This window comes from Aotus nancymaae, unplaced genomic scaffold (genome assembly GCF_030222135.1).
Source record: "Aotus nancymaae isolate 86718 unplaced genomic scaffold, 86718_ANA_hifiasm-v0.15.2.pri h1tg000049l, whole genome shotgun sequence".
Classification (NCBI taxonomy): domain Eukaryota; kingdom Metazoa; phylum Chordata; class Mammalia; order Primates; family Aotidae; genus Aotus; species Aotus nancymaae.
The window spans coordinates 29,405,972-29,429,691 of record NW_026988463.1 but is presented as its reverse complement, the minus strand read 5'-3'; the positions used below and the strand labels follow the sequence as shown (position 1 = coordinate 29,429,691).

At 39.2% G+C, this 23,720-nt stretch overlaps 1 protein-coding gene across 1 annotated transcript; it reads right to left on the bottom strand.

Annotated features, from left to right (window-relative positions):
• Positions 1-1,467: 1,467 nt before the first annotated feature.
• LOC105705680 (zinc finger protein 25-like) lies at positions 1,468-21,792 on the bottom strand. Its single transcript, XM_064362705.1, is given in 8 exon segments — positions 1,468-4,884; positions 4,887-5,050; positions 5,542-5,605; positions 9,682-9,777; positions 10,079-10,205; positions 17,222-17,339; positions 17,447-17,553; positions 21,667-21,792. Coding segments are annotated over 6 exon segments (1,395 nt in total). The 5' UTR covers positions 17,237-17,339; positions 17,447-17,553; positions 21,667-21,792; the 3' UTR covers positions 1,468-3,955.
• Between the last annotated feature and the right edge of the window lie 1,928 nt (positions 21,793-23,720).

Genomic DNA, 23,720 nt, shown 5'->3' with positions numbered 1-23,720 from the left:
GCAGGCAGGAAGGAATTGAGAGTGTATCTGTGGCCTTCACTAACTGTACTTGTAAATCACAGCCAAAGTATGAGATGATACAGAGCTTTAGGAAATATGGCATTCAGGGATTGGCTGGATTTTGAAAGCAAGAGTGTTGAGGGACTGACTTTCTTTTGGTGGTAAAAGCATGCATGGTCACTGGCCTGAGCCAACCATTTAAGTTTCCAAAGAGTGATCAGAGTGAAGGCTGGTGCCAACTGGCTTTCAGAAATATATAGCTGTCAGATTGGGTGACCTTCATAAGAATGTGTACTGAGGAGAGATTATCTGATTAATTGCTTTCAATGTCTGATTACTTGTCTCTGATCAATTTTTGTGGTTACCATTTCATGGCTTGAGACTATGGCCAAGAAACTGTCTTAGGCATGAATTTGGAGAACAGGAATATTCTCATCATTAGAGTATTAAAGTATTCTTGTTATTACAGGCTTTATTCCTTTTTTTTTTTTTTAGACAGAGTCTTGCTCTGTCATGCAGACTGGACTCCAGTGCCATGATCTTGGCAAACTGTAACCTCCATCTCCTGGGCTCAAGTGATTCTCCTGCCATGGCCTCCTGTGTAGCTGTTTCTACCACACCCAGTTAATTTTGTCTTTTTAGGAGAGATAGGGTTTCACCATGTTGGCCAAGCTGGTCTCAAACTCCTGACCTCAAGTGATCCGGCTGCCTCAGCCTCCCAAAGTACTGGGATTACTAGCATGAGCCACCGCACACAGATAGCTTTATTCTTGATAACAGATTTGTTACAGTTATTGGACTGTCCCCAGAAAGCATTCATTTTTATTTAACTTTTTATTGAGAAGCCTCAGGAATTTAGAAAGTATCTTTTCTTTCACGATAAATTAAAGAACCACCTTAAAGGCTTATCTATTAATAGGTGTTACTTCAAACCTCCATCAAGATGGCAATGCTCATGGCAAAGCTGAGTAGAATGAAATACTGGTAAAAATATTTTTCCATAAAGTATTCAGAAGTTATAACATGTAAGTACAAAGTATACCTTCTTGAGATACAAGTAATCACTAAATTATCATATTAGGTGTTCATAAATGCTAAACATCAGACAGGTCAGAACATCACAATGAGACATGATTAAGAAGCTGAACATTAGCCAGGTGTGGTGGCTCATGATGTAATCCTAGCACTTTGGGAGGCTGAGGCAGGCAGATTGCTTGAGCCCACGTGTTCAAGACCAGCCTAGGCAACATGGGGAGACCCCATCTCTTAAAAAAAAAAAAAAAGGAAAAATTAGCCTGATGTGGTGTTACGTGCCTGTAGTCCCAGCTACTTGAGAGGCTGAGTGGAAGAATTGCTTGAGCCTGGGAAGCAGAAGTTGCAGTGAGCCAAGATGATGTCACTGCACTCCAGCCTGGGTGACAGAGCAAGACCCTGCTGCCACACACACACACACACACATGAATAAGCTGAACATGAATGAAAGTCTCTTTATTAGGAAGGGGAAGTAAGATGCTGGCAGGGTTTAGATTGTAGCAGTATATGACAATTATATGCAGTACAGGCAATAGTAATGTAGCTGATGGAATTGGGTATTTTAAGTTTTTTGTTATTGGGTTACGTTAGCCAAATATAACTTACCCATGGTATCTTATGGGATAGTAAGCAAATTATAAAATGATATAGGGAAAACTGGCCATTGATTTGGGAGAAAATAAAGGAATACTGTAGAGAGGGATCAGTGAACAATTCAATTTAATTTAGACAATGTTTATTTCATATATTTACTGCTACATTCCATCAAGAAATTTTTCGTTTTGCTGTTATGACAATTAAGCAAGTAAAAAACACATTTCTTTGAAAAAATACTTCTAAGCTCAGGCTTTTAACATATAAATATAATGCACAAAATAAATATACTGCAAAAAAACCACCCACCTACAAATTGCTATATGCATCATTTTGAAACACATAATGTTTATAAAAGCGTAACTCTACATTCTTGCATTTTCAGCTCTAAGTAACAGAAAACCTTACTTTGCAAAGTGCTAGATCTTAGGATCAAAGAGCATATGGTGTCTGCCACAACTACTCAACCCTGCTGGGGTAGTGCAAAGACAGCCACAGGCCAAACATAAACAGATGTTTTTTGTTTGTATTTGTATTTTCAAAACTTTATGGACACTGAAATTTGAATATCACATAATTTTCATGTGTCACAATATGCTTTGATTTCTTTCAACCATTTAGAAATATAAAACCATTCTTAGCTTGCAGGATACAAAAATGGATAGTGGACCCCGTCTGTCTGATGGGCTGTCATTTATCAAACCCTGACTTAGCATAATCAGGATGTGCTCTTGCCTCTAAATCACTTGTAGGAAAAGAAACAAACAACAAACAACCAAATCAAGGCACTGGCAGCAAAAAGGTGGAGGATGAATGTTGAGTAGCCAACCCTTTTTTTTTTTTCTTGCAGCATAATTCACGAAATACAAATAACGAAGATAACCTCTAACATACAGCTGTTGTTTCTAAGACACTATTGTAAGTGCTTGGAAAATGTTAACTCATTTACACCTCAAAGCAATCCTAAGATGTTGTCACTATCACTACTACTCTTGGAAAGGGAACTGAGGCACAGAGACATTAAGTAGCATGCTCCATGCTACAATCTGGGCCCAGGCAGCAGGAGTCCAGAATCCACACCCTTAACTATCCCACGTTGCTTTTACGAGGAAGAAAAAGTTAGTGAAGGACATTTAGGATTCTCAGACAAAATACAAATGCAGCTAGCTCTGCTTTCTGCTTACACATCAACACTAATATATATAATATTTCTTACATTGCACTATTTGTTTTCATTGTGTAGACTGTAATAAATATTGCTGGTTTTAGCTGTTTAAAAACAGCTCAGGCTTTTGCTATATATATAAATAAATGTGTCCCTAATGCAAAATTTGGCTGACAGTTGAAAATTTTACAAAAACAAGTACCACTGTCTATAGCCATTTACAAACACCAAGAAATAGGAGAAAAAGATGCCTTATAATCTAAAAGGAATATTACACTTACAATACAAATACAACAGGAGTCACTACTGAGACTTAATGTGTGACATCTTCGTACACATAATAGTTACTGAACTAAGATTACATATTTCCCTATGTACAATTATGGATGGGTTCCACATGCACATTGAACATCCACAAGTTACATGTTGTAGCACACTCACATACACACAAAGTCTCACATATACTAAAAGACATTTAATGTATGTTTGATGATGTTGACTAATAGTTTGTGCTTTTTAAAAGCTTCATATATGTAGACATTTGCAGGTTTCCTTTTAAATCTTGGCATCAGATCTGCAACATAATTTCTAGTATAACTGTTTCCCTCAGAACAAATTATTTGAGTTTTTGTTGAAAACCTTCCAAATATTTAAAATATCTATCTAAGTACCAGTAATCTGACATTGAATGAAACATCAATTCTTGATAAAGGCTTTTTATATCTACTACCATCTATGCAGTTATCCCTTTGAATTCTCTAATATATGAGCTCCAATTTTGTAAAGAGATTTTAGATACTCAAGGAGCTTCTCACTTGTGAGCTTTTAGATGTTTACAACTGGCTGCCCTGACAGAAAATGTCTTGACATTCATTTTACTTACAGGATTTCTCTCCTGTGTGATTTCTATGTTACAAAACAAAAGTATGACTCCTGAACGGTTTCCTTTCTATTTTACAATTTGAATGGCTTCTGCTATCTATATTATCTAATATTTAGAAAAACCCACCACATAAAATTTTCTCCTAAATAAACATACAGAATTTCTCTCTATATATTTGGTGATATACAGAGAGAGGAAAGATTATAGCTAAAAATTGTCCTATGTTGATGCCATTCATAAGGTACCTCGTGTGAAATATCTAATTGTTCTGAAAGATGAATTCAGTCAGGAGAATTTCCTAACTCATCTTTCTTCTCGGCCTTCCCCTTCTTTGTGTGTGTCTTCTGATGTGCAGTGAGTTGTGACTTCTGGATAAAGGTTTCCCCACACTCCTGACACTCATAGGGCTTCTCCCCTGTGTGTTTTCTCTGATGTATAATAAAATGTGACTTCTGAGAAAAGGACTTCCCACATTCCTTGCATTCATAGGGCTTCTCTCCTGTGTGAGTCCTTTGATGTAATCTGAGGACCGAATTCACAGAGAAAGATTTGCCACATTCTGTGCATTCGTAGGGTTTCTCCCCTGTGTGTTTTCTCTGATGTTTAGTGAGGTCTGATTTATAGTAAAAGGTTTTCCCACATTTATTACATTCAAAGGGTTTCTCCCCTGTGTGAGTTTGCTGATGTACTGTGAGTGCTGACTTCTGGAAGAAGCATTTCCTACATTCCTTACATTCATAGGGTTTCTCTCCTGTGTGAGTTCTCTGATGTGTTTTGAGGTGTGAATTCCTAGAGAAGAATTTTCCACATTCCTTACATTTATAGGGTTTCTCCCCTGTATGTGTTCTCTGATGTACTGTGAGGTGTGACTTCTGGGAAAAGGCTTTCCCACACTCCTTACATTCATAGGGTTTCTCCCCTGTGTGTGTTTTCTTATGTACCATGAGATATGCCTTCACATAGAAGAACTTACCACATTCAGTACATTCAAAAGGTTTCTCCCCTGTGTGTGTTTTCTGATGTTCTATAAGATGTGGTTTCTGGTAGAAGGATTTCTCACACTGATCACATTCATAGGGTTTCTCTCCCGCATGGGTTCTCAGATGTCTACTGAGAGATGATAGGTGGTAAAATATTTTCTTACATTCTTTACACTCATAGGTTTTCTCTCTCATGTGAACTTTCTGATGTCTTGTGAGGTCTTCATTTTAGAGAAAGTTTTCTCACATTTATCACAGTCATATGATTTGCTCTTTGAATGAGTATGCTGATGTATTATGAGAGCAGACTTCTGGCAGAAGAACTTCCCACATTCCTTACATTCATAGGCTTTCTCTGTGGCACAAGTTTTCTGGTGTTTTGTGAGTTCTTCATTCCTAGAGAGAAAGTTCCACATTCATTAATGTGTACAGCTTTTAAGGCTTTTCCCCACTGCCACTGGGCATATTTTCCAAGTAAATTTGAAGACTGATTTCTAGAAATGTTCCCATATTTATTAGATCCATGGGGTTTATCCACTGTGAGCATTCTCTGACCTACACTGTAGTTTAAACATTTGATCAGGTGAACCTGTATTTGCATACTATTCACAGCGTCTCTCAATTGCCTGCATTCTATTTTGTGTAATAAAGCCTCCCTTTATTATTTAATTCAGAAGAGTCAAAAGACTACTTCAAAGTTTCAATTTCCTGATCCCGCACCAGGTCTCAATGAAAAACTACATTCCCATTTGGATGATATTTCTCTGGATTTGCTTTGCAGTGTTAGTTTCCTCATGTTTAGTATTAACTAGTGCCCTCCCATTTCTAGTAACCCCTTCAAGACTCTTGCTTACAAATCTATCTTAAACATTAATTCTTGAACTTGCCTTGAATTTCCAGCTTGGCTTTCCTGGTATCTTGCTTCTAGGTCATGAATATTCCATAGGTCTTCTATGAGATAATCAAAAATTTAATACTTTATAAATACTAACACATTAATATTGTCACAGGGTTGATTCTTAGGCCTCAGGCCAATCTCTCGTAATGAAAGAACTCTCAAATGCAAATTTCCTCTACCCCATTGTTTTGGGAAAAAAAAAAAAAACTAAAACACTAAAAACTGCTGTCACACACAGAAGAAGGAGCTTAGTTGTAGGCCCAGGTACTCTGACATTTTTACAAATATGACCTTAAGAGCTTGGAGGAGAAAGTTAAAACAAAAAACCATCAGGAGCAGAGAAAACAGGATATCTGAAGTGTTGCTGAATGGGAGTGTGGGCCCCTTAAGGACCATGAACAGTAAGCAGGATAAGAAAAACTACTGGAAAACAGTGTGCCTTAGAATTACATGGAAAAGAGTAAACTGGATGAAGGAGCTGAAGTGTAGGTCTTTATTCCCTCAAACCTAGATGATTACTGTGCTAGGATTCCTAGTAGTTAGCAGACAGACTTCCACTTTATTTCCTCTTCATCCATCCGCAACAATCTAGGTGTCAATACTAAAGTGACTTTCTCAGAACATCTGTATCCTCAGGCTTAGAGGAAGAGTTCTGTAGCTTGAGCTTTCACTCTCCATCTAGTTGGCTTTATTTTCAAGACAGGAAGACTGAGGACCACATATATCCAAAAGGAAGGATTTTCTTAAAAGCAGCAGGGTAAGCCATCTATATACAAGAATGAATTCCTAGTTGTACCACTGGAGATTTTCAATCCTGAACTTATCCTGACCACCAAATCCTAAACTTCTAAAGCACTAATTACTCATGACTCAACACTAATCTTGAATTTCATTTTCATATCTTTCTTCCTCCATCTTTGCTTCCAATTTACTACAGGATCTTTAAAGTTTCAATTATTGAACATCATTCTAGAATCTTTAGTGACCTTCATATTTATCCATCTTTAAGAGCATAAAGCAAGTGAAAGATTATTAGCAGAGGCTTGGGGTTGGAATTTCATGGCAATGGTGGGGAATACATAAGAAAAGTCACAGGCCAGGCGTGGTAGCTCACTCCTGTAATCCCAGCACTCTGGGAGGCCAAGGTAGGCCGATCACGAGGTCAGATCAGCCTGGCCAACATGGTGAAACCCTGTCTCTACTAAAAATACAAAAATTAGCTGGGCACGGTGCTGGGCACCTGTAATACCAGCTACTCAGGAGGCTAAGGCAAGAGAATTGCTTGAACCTGGGAGGCAGAGTTTGCACTGAGCCAAGATCACAACAGTGCACTCTAGCCTTGACGACAGAGTGAGATTCCACCTCAAAATAAATAAAGTCACTTAATAGGGACTTGTGCAACGTTATCTCAGTTACACATGAAATAAGATCGTAGGTATGGGCCAGGCACAGTGGCTCATGCCGATAATCCCAGCACTTTGAGGGGCTGAGGCGGGTGGATCACCTGAGGTCAGGAGTTCTAGACCAGCCTGGCCAACATACTGAAACCCTGTCTCTACTAAAAATATAAAAAATTAGCTGGGCATGGTGGCAGGCATCTATAATCCCAGCTACTAACTAGGGAGGCTGAAGCAGGAGAACTGCTAGAACCTGGGAGGCAGAGGTTGCAGTGAGTCGAGACTGTGCCAATGCACTTCAGCCTGGGCAACAAGAGCAAAACTCTGTCTCAAAAAAAAATTTTTTTTCCATACATAAGATCTTTTTTTTTTTATATGGAATCTCACTCTATTTCCCAGGCTGGAGTGCAGTAGCACAATCTCGGCTCACTGCAACCTCTTCCTCCCTGGTTCACATGATTCTCCTGTCTCAGCCTCCTGAGTAGCTGGGATTACAGGTGCCTGCCACCACGCCCAGCTAATTTTTTATATTTTTAGTAGAGACAGGGTTTCAGTATATTGGCCAGGCTGGTCTAGAACTCCTGACCTCAGGCAATCCACTCGCCTCAGCCTCCCAAAGTGCTGGGATTACAGGTTTGAACCACCAGACCTGGCTGGAAAACATTTAAAAGTTTAGTAAAATGGATATTAACATATGCTTTGGGGCCACAAGGAGAAATAAGTTGCATAGGTAAGAGAGGGCCAGACAACTTCTTGACAGAAAATTCATTTAATGTATTGTAATACTGAGTCAGTATTAAGTATACCATGCAGGCTTGTGGTGATGTACATCTGCTGCATTATACAACTACTATGGGAATTTTTTTTTTTTTTGAGACGGAGTCTCGCGCTCTCGTTACCCAGGCTGGAGTGCAATGGCGCGATCTCGGCTCACCGCAACCTCCGCCTCCTGGGTTCAGGCAATTCTCCTGCCTCAGCCTCCTGAGTAGCTGGGATTACAGGCACGCGCCACCGTGCCCAGCTAATTTTTTTATATTAATAGAGACGGGGTTTCACAATGTTGACCAGGATGGTCTCGATCTCTCGACCTCGTGATCCACCCGCCTCGGCCTCCCAAAGTGCTGGGATTACAGGCTTGAGCCACCGCGCCTGGCCTACTATGGGAATTTAAATCAACATTTTTTGTTTTGACCCTAACAAGGAACGAAGTAGAATAAGCGGGAACTATCTTATAAGAAGGTAAAATATACGATGAGAATATATATAGGGCAAAAATGCTGGAGACGTCAATTTTAGGAGTTATCATAAAAACCAACACATTGGCCTTAAGAATGGAGGCGCTCTTATAGGCGTTACAAAAAGGGCACACAGCAGAAAGTAGGGAGTGTCTATCTGTTGTTAATTAATTTTTTTATTTCTTTTTTTCATAAACATGAGTCTCACTGTTTCCCAGGCTGCATTGCAGTGGGGCAATCTTGGCTTACTGTAACCTCTGCTTCCTGGGTTCAGGCGATTCTCATGGCTGAGCTTCCCAAGTAGCTGGGACTATAGGTGTTTGCCATCATGCCTGGCCAATCTGTGTATTTTTAGTAGAGACATGGTTTTATCATGTTGGCTAGGCTGGTTTCGAACTCATGGCCTGAAGTGATCCACCCACTTTGGCCTCCCAAAGTGCCGGGATTACAGGGATGAGCCACCACATCCCGCCAATCTCTTGTTAATTAATATTCAACAAATATCTAGTGAGCAACTAATATGTAAGATGCATTGATCCTGATACTCTCAGCACATCTGTGCACAAGGTAGAAAATACATGAGAAACATTTAAGGAGGCAAGATGAGATTGTCTTAGTGTTATCCAAATAAGGTGCAGTAGATTTTAGGGAGGATAAGCAGTGCTTTGTGGGAAGGATGAACACTATATAGCAGGAAGTAGCAACTCTGAAATGAAAGAATTGATGAGTGGCAGAACAATTTCTAATCTGAGTTCAGAGTTTAAAGAAAAAAATGGGAAGTTAAAATTGGTGCCAAAATAACTGAGGTATTTTGTTAATAAAAGGAGGAATATATCATTTAAAAAAGTTATAATTCAGATTTACAAATAGTTTATGGTGGCATACTCTAATGGCAGGGAGTAACTGGCGATTCTAGAGAAAAAGACAAAAATCTTACAAGTGTAAGGAGGGATTAGAGTTTATATACAGGAAGGAGAAGTAAATCTATTTAAAACATATCTAGCAAAGGAGAGAATTTAAGTAGAGAGAACAAAAATTGGAGGTGTAACTTGGGTTTTCTACATGTGCAGATCAAGTGTCCTTAATTGCTTCCAAAACTATAGGACATTTATAAAGAGATTGCTGAGGCTGGGTGCAGTGGCACACGCCTGTAGTCCCTGCACTTTGGGAGGCCAAGGTAGGAGGATCACTTGAGGTTGGGAGTTCAAGACCAGCCTGACCAATGTGGAAAAACCCAGTCTCTACTGAAAATACAAAATTAGCCAGGCATGGTGGTGCATGCCTTTTAATCCCAACTACTCAGGAGACTGAAACAGGAGAATCATTTGAACCTGGAAGGTGGAGGTTGTGGTGAACTGAGATCACGCCATTGCACTCCAGCCTGGGCAATGAGCGAAACTGTCTCAAAAAAAAAAAAAATTGCTGAAAAATATTTCAGAAGGCAAGAGGCACCAACCACCTCAACAATAACATGGGATATAATTTCTTCTAACTCACCAGGGAGGCCCCGATGTGGAAATTCTACTACTAACATCCATGGCTCTTTTCTTTGCTTCAACTTGAAGACCACATTTGGCTTATTCACACGGTAACCTATGAATGGAAAATTCAAGGAAATGATACAAATTGCTTGGAATTTAGGGACTGTGAAAGATGAGGAAGTGCAGTTTCAGGAGAATGATGAAGGTTCCAGTTAGACTTGGCAAATTTAGATTCTTTCAGTGGGGCAGGAGGGACACAATTTTTTTTCAAGTACCCAAAGTGGATTTATTAACTTGGACCTCTGAATCATAGCTAATGTCAATCATTCAACCCTATAGGGACCTCTTGTATTCCAGCAACTGAGAAGGGAGATGCAGACTACTGGGAGTTACACCTGGGGAAGTTTCCTCACCCACTGAGACCAAGTGACTATAGTTTTCCAGCATCACATCCTTGTACAGGGTCCTCTGAGCAGGGGTCAGTAATTTCCATTCCTCCTTGGTGAATTCCACAATAACATCCTTTAATGTCATGGGTCCCTGGAATAACATATTTCAGTTTAATCTGAAGTAACCAGAATAGATAGAGTACCATTGAAAAGACACATGTGAGCTAACTCTTAGAGTACTGATTGCAAAGTTCACTCTGGAGAGTTAGGATACGTGCCATGCTGTACCCTGCTTTATTTGTAGAGGAAATTTTGTTCAGTACATATTTGCTGAGCTCCCATTCCATGCCTGGAACTCTGCTGAAGATACAAAGATGAAGAAAAAAATGAGTGTCATGTGCTGTATAGTGACATTTCAGTTGACAGATTCCATATATGATGATAATCCTACAAGAAGATACTGTATTTTTATTGTCTGTTTTCTATGTTTAGATTCACAGATTCTTATTGTGTTACAAATTGTATAGGTAAATATAAAAGCTGGTATTGTTTTTATTATATTTCCTCTTTTTGCTTCCTATAGGATTTAAAAGACATACATAAAATAGTAGTTGTATGTTAATGGGCACACAACATACAAAAATATAATTTGTGACAATAACAATATAAACAGGGGAGAAACAGAGCTATATATCGGCAGTTTTTGTTGTTGTTTGTTTGAGATGGTGTCTTACTCTGTTGTCTGGCCTGGAGTGCAGTGGTGCGATCCCGGCTCACTGCAACCTCTACCTTCTGTGTTCAAGTGATTCTCCTGCCTCAGCCTCCCAAGTAGCTGGGACTACAGGTACCTGCTACCACACCTAGCTAATTTTTGTGTTTTTAGTAGAGACAGGGTTTCACCACATTGGCCAGACTGGTCTTGAACTCCTGACCTTGTGATCCGCCCACCTTGGCCTCCCAAAGTGCTGGGATTACAGGCATGAGCCATCATGCCCAGCCTAACAGCAGTTTTTATACACTACGGAAGCTAAGCTGGTATCAATTCAAACTAGATTGTTAAAAATTAGAAAAGTTAATTATAATCCTAAGAGTAACCACTAAAAACACCTTAAAATATTCACAAAAGGAAATGAAGAGAAAAGCAAAACAGTACATTAGAAAAAATTTTAAAAGAAGGCAGTATTGGAGTGTATTAGTCCATTATCACATTGCTATAAAGAACTACCTGAGGCTGGGCATGGTGGCTGACTCCTGTAATCCTAACACTTTGGGAGGCTGAGGTGAGCACATCATTTGAGGTCAGGAGTTCAACATGGGAAAACCTCATCTCTACTAAAACAAAAAATAGCCAGGCATAGTGGCATGCAACTGTAGTTTCAGCTACTTGGGAGGCTGAGGTAAGAGAATCACTTGAACCCAGGAGGTGAAGGTTGCAGTAAGCCACGATCATACCACTGTACTCCAGCCTGGGTGACAGAGCAGGACTCCGTCTCAATTCAAAAAAAAATTAAAAAAATAAACTACCTGAGACTGAATAATTTATTAAAAAAAAGAGGTTTAATTGGCTCGTGGTTCCATAGGCTGTACAGGAAGCATGGCTGTGGAGGCCTTAGGAAACTTACAATCATGGCAGAAGGTGATCGCCACATGGAGAAGGAGGAAAGAGAGAGCAAAGGGGGAAGTACTATATATTTTTAACCAGATCTTGGCAGAAGATCTGTTCACAAGAACAGCAAGGGGAAATACTGCACACTTTTAACCAGATCTTGTCAGAACTCACTCACTGTTCACAAGAACAGCAATGGGGAAGTCTGCACCCGTGATTGAATCACCTCCCACCAGGCCCCTCCTCCAACATTAAGGATTACAATTTGACATGAGATTTGGGTGGGGACACAGAGCCAAACCATATCACGTAGGAATTAAAGGAAAGGATGTAAAGTATGGAGAAGAAAAATGCCAAGTTGCAGAAGTAAGTCTTTATCAAACATCACTTTAAATATAAATAGATTAGACTCACCAATTAAAGGCAGAGATTGACTGGTTATTAAAAACATGATCCAAATATATGCTTTCTAAAATTAAATTTAGATCCAAAGACACAAGTAGGTTGAAAAGAAAGGATGGAAAAGGCATTTCATGAAAATAGTAACCAAGAGAGCTGGCTGCCTAACTAAGATGAGACCTGAATTAGATGGTGTCCTGTATTCGTGGACTGGGAGACTTAATATGGTTCAAATGACAACACTACCCAAAGAAATTTACAGATTGAAACCAGTCCCTATCAAACTCCCAATGGTTTTTGCACAGAAATGGAAAAGACTATCCTCAAATTCATATGGAATTGCAAGGGGTCCCCAATAGGAAAAACATTGGGAAAGAAGAATAAAGTCAGAGGACTCACACTTCACAATTTCAAAACTTAATATAAAGCTACAGTTATCAAAACACTGAGTTACTGGCATAAGGACAGACATACAGTCTAATGGGAAGGAACTATATCCAGAAATAAACCCATGTATCTATGACCACATGATTTTCTTCTTTTTTTTTTTCTGAGATAGGGTCTGTCTTGCTGGATTGTAATGGTACAATAATAGCTTACTGCAGCCTGGACCTCCCCAGGCTCAGATGATCCCCTGCCTTAGCCTCCCAAGTATCTGGGACTAAAAGTGCACACCACCCACACAGCTAACTTTTGTATTTTGTAGAGACAGGGTTTTGCCATGTTGCCAAGGATGGTCTTGAATTCCTAGGCAAGAGATCTGCCCACCTTGGCCACCTACAGTGATGACTACAGTCATGAGCTATCATGTCCAGCACCAACTGATTTTTCAACAAGGATGCCAAGATCATTCAATGGGAAAAGAATAGTCTCTTCACCCAATAATACTGAGAAAACTGAATGCTTACATGCATGAATTAAATGGGACCTCTACCTCACATCATATGCAAAAATCAATTCAAAATGGATCAATGACCTAAATACCTGAGTTAAATATGTAGAACTCTTAGAAGAAAATAGCCTATCCTGAATTTGGCAATGGATTCTTCTATATGACATCAAAAGCATGAACAAAAGAAAAATAAATTGTACTTCATCATAATTTGAAATGTGCATTATAGTACACTGTCACGACAGAAAAGACAACCCACAGTGTGGAAAATATTTGCAAATCATCTGTCTCATGAAGGTATATTATCCAGAACATATAAAACTCTCTCTTTTTATTTATTTTTTTTTTGAGACAATCTCACACTCTCTCCCAGGCTGGAGTGCAATGGCACAATCTCGGCTCACTGCAACCTCCACCTCCCTGGTTTAAGCTATTATCCTGCCTCAGCCTCTCCAGCAGCTGGGATTACAGGCACCCACCTCCACTCCTGGCTAATTTTTTGTATTTTTAGTAGAGATAAGGTTTCACTATGTTGGCCAGCGTGGTGTCAAACTCCTGACCTCGTGATCTGCCTGCCTTGGCCTCTCAAAGTGCTGAGATTATGGGCATGAGCCACAGCACCTGGCCTTTTTTCTTTTCTTTTTTTTTTTCTTTAAAGACAGAGTCTTGCTCTGTTGCCCAGGCTGGACCACAACCACACGATCTCAGCTCCCTGAAACTTCTACCTCCCAGGTTCAGGTGATTCTCCTCAGCCTTCCAAGGAGCTGGGACTATAGGCGCACACCATCACACACAGGTAATTTTTTTTATTTTGAGTAGAAATGGGGTTTCACCATGTCCTTGAGTGATTCGCCCACCTTGGCCTCCCAAAATGCTGGGATTACAGGTGTGAGCCACTGTGCCCAGCCATAAAACATTCTCATAATTTAACAACAAAAAGATTAACATTTCCCCAAATAATACAACTGACCCTTGAACAAAATAGGCATGGATGCAGATTATATTCAACCAAATGTAAAGATTGAAAATATAGAATTGCATTTTTAGTAGAGACTGGGTTTCACCATGTTGGCTAGGCTGATCTTGAACTCTTGACATCAGGTGATCCATCTGCCTTGGCCTCTCAAAGTGCTGGGATTAAGGTATGAGCCACCTCACCCAGTTTGAAAATATAGTATTTGCAAGATTGGAAACTCACACATATGGAGGGCCAATTTTTTGCATACATGGGTTCTGAAGAGCTGACTGCAGAACTTGAGTATGTTTGGATTTTAGTATATGCAGGGGTCCTGGAACCAATCACCTGCATATACCAAATGATGACAGTCTATACAAATGACTAAAAAGCACACTAGAAAAAAAAAAATAGAAAAAGAAAAAGCACACTAGAAGATGTTCAACATCATTCATCTCTAAAGAAATGCAAGGCAAAACCACAACAATACCACTTCACCCCCCTACCCCAATTATAATGGGCATAATTTTTAAAATGGAGGACAGGTGTTGCAGGGGGATATGGAGAAACTGAAACCCTTGTACATTGCTGATGGGAATGTAAAATGATGCAGCTGGTGTGGAAGTTTGGCAGTTCCTCAAAAAGTTAAACAATTGCCATACAACCCAGCAATTACACTTTTAGGTATATAGGCAAAAGGATTCAAAATAGGTATCAAATACTTATAAACCACTCAAATGTCTGTCAGCAGATGAATGACAAATTGTGGCGTATATACACAATGGCATTTTAGTCCTAAAAAGGAATGATGTACTGCTAAATCCTCCAAGGTGGATGAACCTGGAAAACATGCTAAGTGAAAGAAGGCAGACACAAAAGGTTACATAATGTATGATCTCACTTATATGAAATATCTAGAATAGATAGATCCATAGAGACAGAAAGCATATTAGTGGCTGCCAGGGTATAAGGGGGAGAGAGAACAAGGAATGACTGCTTAATGGGTATGGAGTTTTCTTTTAGGATGGTGAAAGTGTTTTGAAACTAGGTAGAGGTGGTATTATACAACACTGTGAATGTACTAAATATTACTATCTCCCAATTGTATACTTTTAAATGATGAATAAATAATACATAAATTTCACTTCAATTAAAACAGGTAAACAAAATCTTTGAACAAAAAAACTGCAGGCCTAAATGGTTTCATTGATTTCAATCCAACAGTGAGGCAGAAACAATACCAATTATATGCAATTTCTTCCATAAAAGCAAGAAAAAAATCACCATTCTCAACTCATTTTATGAGGCTCACATAAAAGAGAGACCCAAATCTAACAAAAGGGATTGTTAGATCTAACAATCTGAGACCCAAATCTAACAAAAACATTACCAGAAATGACAACTACAGTAGTTGCTGGCACCAGTTTGTATCAGCTCAGAAGATTAAGTTTTTAGGATGTACTTGAAATTTGCCATGGTGAGAGTACTTATACTACAACAATTGATAAATAGTATAAATCAGCTTTCCCAACTCCTAAAATATAATTATTAAACATTTACTACTATATTGATCACTGATCAACATCCCTCATGGTGACAGATGCAAAAATCCTCAACAAAATGTTGGCAAACCTAATTCAGCAATATATAAAAATATACACAGGCTGGGCACAGTGGCTCATGCCTGTAATCCCAGCACTTTGAGAGGCCAAGGCAGACAGATCAGAGTCAGGAAATTGAGACCATCCTGGCCAACGTGGTGAAACCCCATCTCTATTAAAATACAAGGACTTAGCTAGTGTAGTGGTGCGAGCCTGTAGGCGGCTGAGACAGCAGAATCACTTGAACCCCGGAGGCAGAGGTTGCAGGAGCCGAGATCACACCACTGCACGCTAGTCTGGCAACAGAGTGAGACCCAACTCAAAAAAAATACATATATGTACACATTATGACCTATTTATCCTGGCAATGAAAGGTTGATTCCACATTTGAACATCTATCAATGTATTTCACTATGCTAACAAACTAAAAAAGAAAACACGGTCATCTCAAAAAAAGCAGAAAAGCATTTGACAAAATTCAAGATTCATTAATGATAAAAACTGAACAAACTAGGAAAAAAGGGAACTTCCTTCATCTGACAAAAGGTATTTATGTAAAATCTGTAGCTTATACCATACTTATTATTGAATGGCTAAATTCTTTCCCCCCAAGGTCAGGTTTCATTATGTACATTCCTTTGATTATATAAAGGATGATTTTTAAATCAACAAAAAAATCAAAATTCAAAGTTTTTTACAGCCTACAAGGGCCATACATATTCTAGCTTCCTCTGCCTCTCTGATGTTGCCTCTTACTATTCTTTCCCGAAGTCACATCTCTTTAGCTTCAATATCCTACATACTGTTTCTCGAACATGCTTTGGGGTGTTAGGATTACTGTTTTTCCTGCTGCTCCCTCAGATTTCTACTTGGCTCTCTCTCTTGTTTAATTCAGGACTTTCCTCAAATATTATCTTTCAGGGCAGCATTGTCCTAACCAACCTATAACTGGTTCCTCACTTCTTTGTATCATTTTGTTCTCCTAAATTGCTTGAGATTATCACTGAACATATACCTCAGAAATATTACTCAAGTGCTGACATATTGTTATAAAATGTATTTTAAAAATCACATTTTTGGCCAGGACTGGTAGTCATGCCTGTAATCCCAGCATTTTGGGAGGCTGAGGCAGGCAGATCATTTGAAGTGAGGAGTTGAGACCAGCCTGGTCAATATGGTGAAACTCTTTCTCTACTAAAAGTACATTAATTAGCTGGGCATGGTGGCAGCTGCCTGTAATACCAGCTACTTGGGAAGCTGAGGCAGGAGAATCACTTGAACCTTGGAGACAGAGGCTACAGTGAGCTGAGATTGTGCCACTGCACTCCAGCCTTGGCAACAGAGCAAGACTCTATCTCAACAACAAAAAAATCACATTTGTTAGCATCAGCGTGATTGTCTACCTTATGCCAAACAGGCAGCAATCTATTTAGCATTGCTTTCATGCCATCAGTGCAAGTATCAACAGTGTAAAAGGCAATCTGCATTTTAGCACTCTGAGTCTGGACCTCATATACTCGAGAGGGTCTTGGAGCCCCCAGGGATCTGCAGACTACATTTTGAAAACTACTGTTTCATTCAAATGACATTTTGCCTGAAGGTGATTTTTAACTATTTCTATGTTTCTAATTTAGTATATAGGCTCTAGTTCATAAAACTCATTACACACACACACACACAGTGAAACAAAGTAAGGGGTAAATAAATGACTCACCTGGAACTTGTTCATTTTCTGCTGCTTTTGGGAAAGGGTGAAAACTACAAAGCCAGAGCAGGGAAAGTTGAAAGACAGAAGTCATAAAGGGATCTTATCTGGCAGCCCCAAGAATCACCTGTGAGAAATTTCCATAAAATATTTTAGTAAAATATATATGTCTGAGAAAATGTCCCTTTGACCCATTAGAAAGAATAGTAAGGACCATGATAAAGTAGCACCCACCTGTCCACTGGTGACTCTGATATAAATCTTGATGAACCTGGGACATTTTTGAGTGAATCTAAACATCTCTTTCCTGTTGGCTGTTTTGAAAATTACGTTTCTATTTTCTGAATAACACAAAAGAGTTGAAAACTTAAGTATCCAATAATGACAGATTAGTTAAATAACATGTATAATATATCCAAAGTATGGAGTCCTTTGCTGACACTAGAAATGATGTTAGAGAGATATATTTATTGACACATAAAAGGTACTTAAGTTACATATCATAACCATTTTTTTCTATTATAAACCCAAGGTTCAAAAGTCTCTTCAAAGTTCTCAAAAACAAGACTTTTTTTGTCCCTAAATTGCAGTTTCTCAAAAACCACTTCTCCAAGAACCTTCTTTTGATGTAAATATGATATAGTGAACTTAAAGACTCAGTTCTACCCTAGGCTCTGCTATAAACAAACTTAGTTTCAATGCTTTTGTCTTTAAAATGAGTAGGAAATAGATAATTTGAATAACGCTTCATGTACCATTCTGATTCTGTAAGTCTTCACCCAGGATCACAAATACAGACAGTACCTGCAATGCACTGTCCCCTCAAAACCTGGGCTGGGCCTAAAATTTAGTTAGGGCCTGATGAACTCTGACTTTACAATCTAATCTGCTGACAGTGACACAAATCTAGCTTCTAAAGTAACAGGCATCATTATTCTCAAGTGCTTCAAGGTGGTAGCAAAAGGCAACTACATGTCATAATCCTTAGATCTTTTTCATAAGCAGCAGAAACCATACAGGGCATCCAAATTGGAAAGGAAAACATCAAATTATCTTTGTTCACAGTTGACATGATCCTATATTTAGAAAAACAAAGAGACTCCACCAAAAAACTGGTAGAACTGATACATGAATTCAGTAAAGTTTCAGGTTACAAAATCAACATTAAAAAATCCATAGCATTTCCATACACCAATAGTGAACAATCTGAAAAAGAAACAAAGCAATCCCATTTACAATAACTACCAAAAATACTCCAACACCTAGGAATAAATTTAACCAAAAAAGTGAAAGAGCCTACAATTAAAAGTATAAAACAGACTGGGCATCATGGCTCACACCTATAATCCTAGCACTTTGGAAGGCGGAGGTGGGTGGATCACCTGAGGTCAGGAGTTCAAAATCAGACTAGCCAACATGGCAAAACCCTGTTTCCACTAAAAATACAAAAACCAAAAGAATTAGCCAGGTGTGGTGATGCACTCCTGTAATCCCAGCTACTCGGGAGGCTGAGGCAGGAGAATCACTTGAACCCAAGAGGCAGAGGTTGTAGTGAGCCAAGATCATGCCAAACTGAGACCCTGTCTCAAAATAATAATAATAATAATTAAAAAACACGGGTGAATGATATTAAAATGTAAAGATATCCCATGCTCATGGACTGGCAGAATTAATATTGTTAAAATGTCCATAGTACTAAAAGCAATCTATAGATTCAGTGCAATCCATATGCAAATACCAATGACATTCTTCACAGAAATAGGGGAAAAAAACCCTAAAATTTATATGAAACTACCAAAGCTCCTGAATAGCCAAAGCAATTTTGTGCAAAAAGAACAAAGCTGGAGGCATTGCACTACCAGACTTAAAAAATATACTATAAAGCTACAGTAAACAAAACAGTATAGTACTGGCATAAAAACAGACACATAGACCAATGGAACAGAGAATTGAAAAATAAATACATGCATTTATAGCCAATTTTATTTTTGACAAAGGGACCAAGAAGCACACATTGGAGAAATGACAGTTTCTTTAATAAATTGTGCTGAGAAAACTGGATATCCATGTGCAGAAGAATGAAACTAGAACCTGTATCATCATGTAAAAATCAAATAATAATAGATTAAAGACTTAAATGTATGACCTAAAACTATGAAACTACTGGAAGAAAACATTTGGAAATGCTTCAGAACAGGTCTGGGCAAAATCTTTTTGGTAAGACCTCAAAAGCATAAGCAACAAAGGCAAAAATAGACAAGTGGGGTTACATCAAACTAAAAAGCTTCAGCATAGCAAAGTAAACTATCAGTGAAAAGACACCTAAAGAATAGGAGAAAATATTTGCAAACTACCCATCTGAAAAGATAGTAATAACCAAAATATATAAGGAACTCAATAGTCAACAAAAAGTTGATTTTAAAAAATGAGCAAATGATCTGAACATTTCACAATAGAAGACATACAAATGGCCAATAGTTATATGATAAAATGCTTAACATCACTAATCATCAGACAAGTGCAAATCAAAAACTTCATGGGATATCATTTTACCCATTAAAATGGCTATTATAAAAAAGACAAAAAATAACAAATGCTGGGATATGGAGAAAGGGGAACCCTCGGGTACTCTTGGTGGCAATGTAAATTAGTATAGCCACTATGGAAAACAGTATGGAGGTTCCTTAAAAAACTAAAAATAGAACTACTATAAGATCTAGCAATCTCACTGCTATGTATATATCCAAAAGAAAGGAAATCAGTATATTGAAGAGATCTCTATACTCCCATTTTTATTGCAGCGCTATTCACAATAGTCAAGACACACAATCAATCTAAGTACTCATTAGTACATGAATAGATAATGAAAATTGTGGTATTTCTACACAGTGGAATATTATTCAGCCATAAAAAGAATGAAGTTTTATCATTGCAGCAATAAAGATCAAACTGGAGGACATTATGTTACATGAAATAAACCAGGCACAGAAAGACAAATATCATGTTCTCACTCATATGTGAGAGCTAAAATAGTTGATCTCATGAAGGTAGAAAGTAGAATGATGGTTATCATAGGCTGTGAAGGGAAGCAGGGGGTGAGGAATGAAGAAAGGCTGATTAATGGGTTCAAAAATACAGTTAAATAGAAGGAATAAGTCCTAGTGTTCAATAGCACAGTATGGTAACAGTTGTTAACAATAACAATAAATCATTTATTGTGTATTTCAGAATAGCTAGAGGATTTGGAATATTCATAACGCAAAGAAATGATAAATGAGATGGTGGATATCGTAATTACCCTCATTTGATCATCACACATTGTACACATATATCAATATTTCACGTGTACCCTATATGTAAATTATGTATCCACCTCCTCCAAAATAAAACTAGGAAAAAAACCACTTCCAGCTAGCATGGTGCTTACAAAAGGATTGTGTTATGCCACAATCATAATATGGGGGCACTGATGAACTACAGTTTTCATCTGTAAAAGAAAATTCTTTGTCCCATTTCCTCTCTTTGGAAACTAGCCTCTGGCCTGGATGGGATTCCCAGCTTCTCTTGTAAAATGCAAAATTGAGGACTCAAATGGTGGTTTGAATTTACACATTTAATAGTCCTCTAAGAAGAGACTAAGGTTGGAGGATGCAGGAAGGCCTTAAATGATCAACTTTTTGACTCAAGGCCTCTGAAGACTCCCCAAGCATTTTTGGAAACAAAACACTACCTGGTAAGACTGGGTTCAGTATACCCCACAACTGTCTTCTGGTGGTGCTCAAGGGACAAATGCTTTGCTAAATACAATCCAAGACTGGATTTTAGTGTGGCAAGGTGCATGAACTCAGAGGAAAAAGTGAGGATTTAGATCTTGCCTGCTAATACTAGGTAAACAAATTTATCTCTCTGAATCTTTAGTAGTCACATTTCTTTAAATGGAAGTGATTAAGTCCAAAGGATGGTTAACGATGATTAAATGAGCCAATAATGAAAACAGCATGTCTTGTAATAATAAAAGCAGCTCACCTTTATTGAGTCCTGTATCATACTTTACATCTACTACCCTATTCAGTACCCAGAGGCCCCCATCATTTCCCAGATGGGCGTCGAGCTGAAATGGGACCACTTGCAGACGCTAGACCGGCGTCCATGTCCCTCTGGCTTCCTAGCACCACGTCTGCAGTGGCCAGCGTGCCTGATGTGGTGGCTCCGGTCCACGTCACACAGGGTGGCTGCCTCGGGTGCCTGCTGCCCTGCCGCCGCAGGCCTCCTTGGGCCACCCCTCAAACAGGTTGGGCAAATGCCATTCAGAGCAGAGGCACAGCGCAGACGGCCAACCTTCACACCAGGCCTCTACCACCTGGGGTCCTTCGCGGATCCCGGGCCAGAAGGTGGCTTCCAGGCTTGAGACCCCGCCTCCCAGTCCCTCCCACCCGCAGAGGCCTTCAACACACCTGCAGGGGCTCTGTATTTGCTCTAGGCTGGCGCGGAACCTAGGCCCCGCCCTTTGCCGCCCAGCCGAGACCTGGAAGCCCCAGAGTCCTCTCACTTCCTGGGCCGTGAGGCAAAAACGGCTAGGCCATAAAGAAGACGGCACTGCACATGCGCAGAACGTTCTCCAGGCCCTACCCCAGAACTACGCTTCCCAGAAGGCCCGGCTGCGACTCCATTTTGGATGACGTCCTGAGGCGCTGCCTCCTAGAGTGATTGCTGTCAGATTTCCTGAAGCGGGCTGGCACTGACTTTGCTCAGTGATGGCCCTAGAGCCGCACCCCACACAGTGTCCTTGAAGATAAGGCCACCGTGAGATGCTGCAAGGAACACTGATGGACAGTTTTGTTAAAGTGATTGAACTCCGTGGCTACAGTAGTACATAGGATATGAGGGATAATGCCTAGCTTCCACAATTGTGCAAACACACGAAACGTAATAAACTAGAAAATATGTGTAAGCTAAAATAGAAAACGAGTGCCACACATACCACTTCCCAAAAACAAAAACGCTTAATGTTAGGTGTACATCCTTCTCAGAAATTTACACAGATTTTATCCTAATGGTATAGAATTACATAAAATAAGTAAGCTCTATATTTGCCACAGTTTACTGCCTTAAAAGAGTCTGCAGGCTGTGGCACAAGGAAGGGGATCTCAGGCTGAGTGTCGTGGACTCCTTGAATTGGGGAGATGCAGCTGAGAGTCCAGAGAGACCAAGGCAGTTAGAGTTTACAGGACAAGTTACCCAGGAAGAGAATCACAAAGAGAGAGAGAGCTCTGGTGATCTTCAGAAGGTCCTCCTTGATACCGCAGCAGAGTGCTGTCTGGAACATGCGTATGAGGAAACCACTTGAGGTTGGGGAAAGAATCATCCAAAAAGATTAAAGGGAATAGAGACCAGTGATGCTGGGGAAAGTGCCTGCTGTCACTGGCCAGGGTGAAAAAATCATGACTCATGAGCATTGGGTAGAGTACTCAGAATGGTCTTGTCCTGGCAATGAAGAATAATTAGCCCTAGAATAAACACTACAAATGTTAAAAGTAAAATTCAACAGTATCAATTAACTGCATCCCAGAAAAAACCTCAATAATATTTAGAGAAATACAAAAACATTTTATGATGTAAAAACACCATAAAATTCACAATATCTGCTAATCTCATTCAAAGATTAGCTGGCAGGCTGGGTGTGGTGGCTCATGCCTGTAATCCCAGCACTTTGGGAGGCTGAGGCGGGTGGACACCAGCCTGGCCAGCATGGTGAAACCCATCTGTACTAAAAATACAAAACTTAGCTGAGTGTGCTAGTGGGTGCCTATAGTCCCAGCTACTTGGGAGGCAGAAGCAGGAGAACTGCCTGAACCCGGGAGGTGGAAGTTGTAGTGAGTTGAGATCATGCCATGCACTCCAGCCTGGGCAACAGAGTGAGACTCTGTCTCAAAATAAATAAATAAATAAATAAGATCAGCAGGTTTGCAAAGAAATATGAAAATAACAACTCACTATGAGGAGAAAAATGAGCTATGCAAAACTGACTCAGAACTGATACAGATGTCTGATTTATCAGATAAGGACATTAAAAAGTTTCCATAATTGTGTCTAGCTGTTCAGAGACAAGCAGAGACATAGAAGATATTAAAAGATCAAACCAAACATACAGATGGAACCTACAATGTCTGTGATGAAAAATACACTGAATGGGATTAATAGCAAATTAGAAACCAAATAAAAGATTGGTAGATTTGAAGATAGCAGCAGAAACTTCAAAATGATAAAAAGTGAAAAAGAAGCATCAGTGGAACAACTTCAAGCTGTCTAACATGTATGTAATTGAAATCCACAAGGAGAAGAGAGTGGAGAAGGGGAAGGTAAAATTTTTATTTGAAACATTAATGGCCAGAAATTTTATGCATTTTATGAAAACCATATTTCAGAGAACCAGGAAGCTTGATAAACCACAATCTGCAATTATAGTTTGAGATCTCATACTCCTTCTCAATATTTGGTGGAATAGAAA